We start from the raw sequence: 6,711 nt of genomic DNA, 5'->3' as shown, positions 1-6,711 counted from the left end.
AAGAGGACCTCCAAGTCCAAGCAGAAACAGAGCCCCAGCATGCTTCAAGATGACTCAGATGGTTACAGAGGGACTCAGAGAACAGGAAAGGACCAAGTGTTTATGAGTTCCTCAAAATTATTTAATGAATTAATTTTCATTGGTCATCTTTCACTTTCATACCCTCTAAGAGAAACAAACTTCTCCTCTCTTTCAGAACCATTGATCCTATCTCCTGGACACAACATTTGAAGGCGAGTGCAAAGGCACTTGAGGAAAACAAAGATGATATAGCAATAGAATGAAGGTCCCTTAAGACTTTTCTCAAGCTAGGGCAGGATTAACTCTTACATTTACAGGGGCAAAGAAGTAGCAGTATTTTACAGTAAGCACAGAGGCAGCACAAAAACCACACAAGGCTTTGTGTTTGGAAACAGACTCGTTTCCATTATTCCTGGTACTTATCCTTCAAGTGAAGGAAATTTTTTTTTAAGACAACAAACAATATAACATCTTTTGCACTAATAGAAGTGGAATAGATTCCGTGCAAACACCTAGTGTTCAATCTGTATAAACCTGCAAATACAAAATTATAAACTAAATTAACACTAAGATACTAGACTAACCAATCTATTAATTTTGATACCAACTTACCAATGATGCTGATAATTCAGTAGCATACTTTTTTTCAAAAAGTCCAATTTCTGTTTATCTTCTGGCTTTGTGGTATCATATGTTTTTGTACAAACAGATTTACATGTCTCCTTCTTGTTGAAGGTGAACTAAGAAAGATTAAAGACACATGAGCAAAAAGGTTGTGACAAACTTTGTGAAATTTCAGTATTTAACAAGTTTCCCATGCATTCTCTATACTGTTATAATAAAACCACCTATCAAATTACCAAGACTGTGTACGTTAACCCTCCAGAGGAGGTTTTTATATTGCCATGTGCTATAAACCCCTCCTGTGCTCACTGCAGAAGCTCTACAATAAGAACTCCTCGTTACCAATTCAAATCTATTTTCTGCAATGATTTACCAGACAAGTCATGTGACCTCCCAACAGCAATGCTGTCCCAGGCAGACTCAGTGGATAATTTTTCCTCCTACTACACGTAGGAGAAAAGGCGAGAGCTTCTGTCACCAGAAAAGAAAAGCTGGCTAACTTCCAATTCTAATTCTTTCATTTTACAGCTGCGGTATTTTCAGATCTGGTTCCAAGAAATAAGAGTATTCAATTCCCTCTAAGAAGGGGACAGCTCAGGAGCCAGAATCAGGTTTTTGGTAGGTTTCAAAGAGAGAAGACAACCTCCACAGCATTTTGGGCTACAGCTTCATGATGCAAAGTGTATAGTTACAACTATGTTAAATTGACAGGTTTCTATTATGTTGAATTTTAGATTTTGAAGCTCTTTGAGATAAAGCCCTTGTGAAGAGGATCTTCAAGATTCTGATCTCCTTAGATTACATTTGAAGGTAGGTATTACAGAACACCCCTTGTCAGAGAACAAACCCTGTAAGGAGATGGTTCTATCCTCTCTCCAAACAACACTTGGCCAAGGTTTTCAGAGGGACGCTTCTTTCCTTCTGCTTGACAAAAATCAAACCTGAATTAGAGAAAAGATACAAAAGTTAATAAAATATTATCAGCTGCAAACATCAGTCTTTAAAACAGTGCTCACAAATCAATAGGTTCATCACAAGTAAAGGAACTATACAGCTTTCCTTCTAGACCACAGTTTCTTCCCTGAACCTCCAAAGCAAAGCGTGACAATCACAGTCCCATTTTGAAAAAAACCAAAAACAATCAAATCTCCTCATCAGCTATTTCAGAACTCAGTTTATATTAAATGATAGCATAAACGTTTCCTTAAGTAATTAGAAGTTTCCTGTTTGAACGGGGATTTTAGCCATCATTTAATATTAAACCTTCACATAGAGTTTGATGACAGCTCTGATAGAAAAGCATGCAGGCCAGGTTCTTGGGCAGAGGGGAACAATAAAAGCAAATATATATACATACACACACACACACAGACAGCTCCTTTATAACAAGCGCTATTAAATTAACAGGCTATTGCAATTTTATTCACCAACACATTTAATAGCACATCCTCCAAGTTCTTCCAGACTAATTTCAAGTATATCACATTTGTTTTCATTAAAGTGTAGACATAACCAGTGCTTAACCTCTTCAATATTAACAGTCAAAATATTCTTTAAAGCAACAACTTCACATAGTTGTACCAGGCACTGATACATTTTGTGCACTCCTATGATGTGCACCAAGAAAACATTTAACACCTCATTAAGGTAATTGATGGGAAGTTCACACCTCATTACCACTTTAACTCATCTGGCTATAGGCTACTAACGACAGCAGTAATACTTTGATCTGTAAAATGACAACTAATGCAGAAGAGTAAATTTTATACATATACACACACACATATTTTAACCTTAAGTTACTCTAAAGCAGTGATTCGACCTACATGAGAGCCTACATGCACCACTTCTAAAGTATGAGCAAAGACAACTGAGAAGAAGGAAGCAAAATATGCACCCATCTGCTCATTGAAAATTCTGTATTTGTGAACTTATGTTAGCAAAATAAATAGACATTCCTCACTGGCAAACTGCTGTAGCAAGACGTAGATAATACTTTAAAATAAATTAAATTCATCTTTTTGGAAGAACTAACAATTAAAATGACATAAGCTGTATAATATACTTACGCAGTGTATTCATAGGGAAGGACAGACTCTACAGAGTCAAGCCTGTTCACAAACAGCTCGATTCCAGACTGAAAGAGATAATCGGCAGTTATATTAAAGCACTTCTTCAATTCTGACAGATACACATAAAAATAGATTTGTGTGAATAAGGTAAAGGAAATCTGACAATGTAAGATTTCTGTAATTAGACAGCTTGAAATGTAGAATCTTGTGTATTGAACTGTATCTGCTGAGAGCATAAGTAAAACACTATCTAACCATCACAAAAACAGTGACCACGTGGTTAAACCACTTTAAGGCTAATGTAATCATTCAAACTACAAGATAGCAAGAAACCATGCACAGGAATAATACAATTACCACAGTGGCCAGTGTTCTAGTTTAATGTACCAAGTTAGAGCCATATTAGTCATCATCACAACTTTTGTGTAATAGAAAGTCTTAAAAGAACATGAATAAAAGCATGGATGAGATCAGTACTTCACCCTGTAATTAAGCTGCTCCACAATTTTATCTATGTAGCAACTGAGAACTGAACTATGAGAATTTAAACAATGTATTCAGGTTGATAACACTATTTTAAGTTTGAACAGAAGCTCCTTCCAAAGAGGAGGCAAGGATATCCACATTTACCTTCTTACAAAATGCAACTCTTGAGTCTCAAGAGCCTGAAATTCAGTCTGCTGTGGTTTCAGACTAGTTTGTTCTATACACATTAATTACAGATGAAGTAGCCTGCTGCTACAGAAAGCAAGAGGTCTCTCACTCTTCCCTCTTAGTCTCAAAATCCCTTCCCTGGTACTGGTCCCGCAGTCCCAATACGTTTAAACTGTTTACCTTACACTGGTTTTGGTAGTTATCTTCTTGCACAGTAAAACAATTCAACGGGGTAAAACAGCAAAAGGCTGCAAGGTGAACTGTCTTAATATGCAATGAGACAACAGCCAGAGACAGTAAAAGAAAGGAAAGTGCTTTCAGGAACAAGACCTCCCCCTTTCAACAGCAAGCCATCTATTTTCTCACCATTAATCAACAGGAGAGCTTTTCCTCCCTATGAAAATTCACTCAAGTTTAGCCAAACCACAAATTCTGGAGGGAGGGGGGAATGGAGTTGTTCACATGTATCTGTAGCTCAGATACTTCAGTCGGGCACTGTGTTTTATTGCTACACCATGTGCAGTGTTGTCCATGTGCAAGCCAGAATGCAGTTCCATGAGAGGCAGGCAGCTCTGAGCTCTTAGGTTGACTCACTAAGTGAAGACACACCTTACTGCTCCTCTTTCCTCTGCCCTTAGCCATGCAGACCTGCTGCTTACCTCTGGGCAGTGCACGCTTGTCATAGTTCTGTAAACCACTTCAACTCGCCAACTAGTCTGGTGAAAAGCTGGGATAGTTTCCTGCCATGTTAATAAGCTCAAAAAATGATTTCACAATTAATGCAGCAGAGGACAGGAACACATTGCCCAGAGGAAGGCAGGAATGAAATCTCTCACTTCCAGCAGCAAGCAATTAGACTGCCTCGGCTGGTCACAAAACCAGGGCCTTAGATTAGCTATTTGTCATTGGAGGAGGATATCTACCTGAATGCTCCAATTTTCCATGAGAAGTATATGCCTTACTGCAGATCAGCACCTTTGATAAACAGCTTCCCAACAGCAAGTCCTGTTTGGAACCATCAGCATTTTTCTAAACTGTGTAATGATCCATAATGTTCAGGCAAAGCTGCTACTTAGGTCTGCGGAGATCACATTCCATTTCTAATGATATTTCAATCAGGAACGGGAAAAGCAGCCAAACTGCGTTTGCCCAAGCAGATTATCAGACAGCTTGGAGGAAAGTCATGAGTCTTGTGCTGCTAGCTACGTGCCCCACTAACAACACCCCATCTCATCTCACCAACAGAGGACAGGAGGTCCACAGAGATTATCACAGAATGATATAGATTGGAAGGGACCTTAAAGATCATCCATTTCCACCCCCCCTGCCATCAGCAGGGACACCTTCCACTAGACCAGGTTGCTCAAAGCCTCATCCAACCTGGCCTTGAACACTTCCAGGGAGGGGGCAACCACAACTTCTCTGGGCAACCTGTTCCAGTGTCTGACCACCCTTACACCAAAGAATTTCTTCCTAATGTCTAATCTAAACCTGCCCTCTTCCCGCTTAAAGCCATTTCCCCTTGTTCTATCACTACCTGCCCTTGTAAAAAGTCCCTCCCAGCATTCCTGTAGCCCCTTCAGGTACTGGAAGGCCACTACTATAAGATCTCCCTGGAGCCTTCTCTTCTCCAGGCTGAACAGCCCCAACTCTCTCAGCCTGTCCTCAGAGGAGAGGTGCTCTAGCCCTCGGATCATCCTGGTGGCCATAACAGACAAATTATACCATTTAGAGATCCGGTCTGTGGATTGAAATCCTCAAGGCAGAGGAAAACTCAATATTATTACTGACATCATAATCAACACTGACAATTGTAAGAACTCAGTGAAAACATGTTAAAAAATTAAGGTTGTCCAGGGGCGCTTAGTTTTGCCCACTTACGTTAATATTATGGTATAGCAATTACCTGATCATATATTGTTTCTTCTCACCAAGGACCAGACTACATTCAGTTGCAGATTACACGGAGAGAATTAGATGTGAAGAGTGATTTAGATTTCTCCAGATGCCTATGTCTCACTTAGTATGTAAACTGCTTGGCACGAGGTAGAGAAATATAAAGAGATGGCTCATTTCAGGAAGAGATTTTTGCAATAATACACCTGTTGAGGTTATCCTAAAATGTTCAGCTAGCCACTGGCTTACATTTACAGATTTACACTACCTAAGCACCTCACTTCACAATTACACAGTGATAAATTCTCAGGATAAGGAGACAAATGTTTTGTACACCCTATATGAGGGGAAAAAAATACAGAGACATCTGAGAAAGATGACCCCATAAGTGTCTCACAGTTACAACAGACAGTTTAGTCAACAGACAGTAAAACTTGGTTTACTTCACTTAAAAAAAAAATCCCTAAAAATCTTTCTGCCACAATCCTATCTTAAAACAGGAATAATTCAAACATAGCAATGTTTTTCAAGGATGTTGTGAAAAACTACAAACTGCAGCTCAAAAGTCTTAGCCTGTATTTGAAGAAAAAAAAATCCTTAAGAGCATAGTGCAGCACTGTAACAGGTCACCCAGGAAGGTGACAGATGCTCCACATCTGGATGTTTTCAAGGCTTGCTTAAACAAAAGTAGAACTGAGCTGATCTAGTGCTGGCAGTAGTCATACTTCAAGCATGAGGCTGGAGTGTGTGACCTCCTGCGGTCACCTCCGAACACCATTTCTAGGATCCTGTAACAGAACGTCCACAGAGCGTTTTACTACTACAACGGAGGCGGCAAGGAAACGAGTGAAAAAATCCACAGCTATGTGTTAGGTGCATGATTTGGCTGCTTTGAATGGAGCAACACTCTTAAATAAGGGAAGGGACATTTATAGCAACTACTCTTAAAGAAGGGAAGGGACATTTATAGCAACTACCCCTTCATTACACGTTTCGATTATTACCTGCTCCACTGATTCATAACAGCAAACGGATAAAGTCGGTGCAGGTTATTTACCAAAAGCATGCAGTTTAAATAGACTTCTTATTCTGAAGAATCATGGACCAGTGTGCCATGTGATACAGAAGCCCAGAGATCAGAAAGCGTGAGATAGCCACTTTCAACAGCAGTAAGACAACGGATCATAAAACTGACTGGTCTTGAACTTTCTCATTTAAGTCTTAAAGCATGGTCTGGTGTAATTCCCACCACAGCAGCAGCAAACAACTTCTAAAGCTCACCCAACGGTGTAAAGCCAGTTTTAAGTACAGCCCCCCTACCAGCTTACAAATAAGTAACTTGGTTATGGGAACTTTACTCGTCACTTATGCAGGCACAAAAATAAGTTTAAGCTTCACTTGAGCCTCTGGGGCCCAGAATCACAGAACGTTGGGGATTGGAAGG

General features: G+C 39.7%; 1 protein-coding gene across 1 annotated transcript in view; it reads right to left on the bottom strand.

Moving 5' to 3' along the window:
- The window catches only part of LOC104529986 (transmembrane 9 superfamily member 2), a gene marked incomplete at both ends in the record, with an annotated part of 15,684 nt that extends 12,902 nt beyond the window's left edge, over positions 1-2,782 (bottom strand). The window contains 3 exons of the mRNA XM_010174446.1: positions 634-761; positions 1,493-1,586; positions 2,715-2,782. Coding sequence (XP_010172748.1) covers positions 634-761; positions 1,493-1,586; positions 2,715-2,782 — 290 coding nt within the window. The remainder of the gene's footprint in view (positions 1-633; positions 762-1,492; positions 1,587-2,714) is intronic.
- Between the last annotated feature and the right edge of the window lie 3,929 nt (positions 2,783-6,711).

The sequence above is a fragment of the Antrostomus carolinensis genome, unplaced genomic scaffold (genome assembly GCF_000700745.2).
Source record: "Antrostomus carolinensis isolate BGI_N321 unplaced genomic scaffold, ASM70074v2 scaffold16568, whole genome shotgun sequence".
Classification (NCBI taxonomy): domain Eukaryota; kingdom Metazoa; phylum Chordata; class Aves; order Caprimulgiformes; family Caprimulgidae; genus Antrostomus; species Antrostomus carolinensis.
This window is presented reverse-complemented; position numbering and strand designations above follow the sequence as displayed.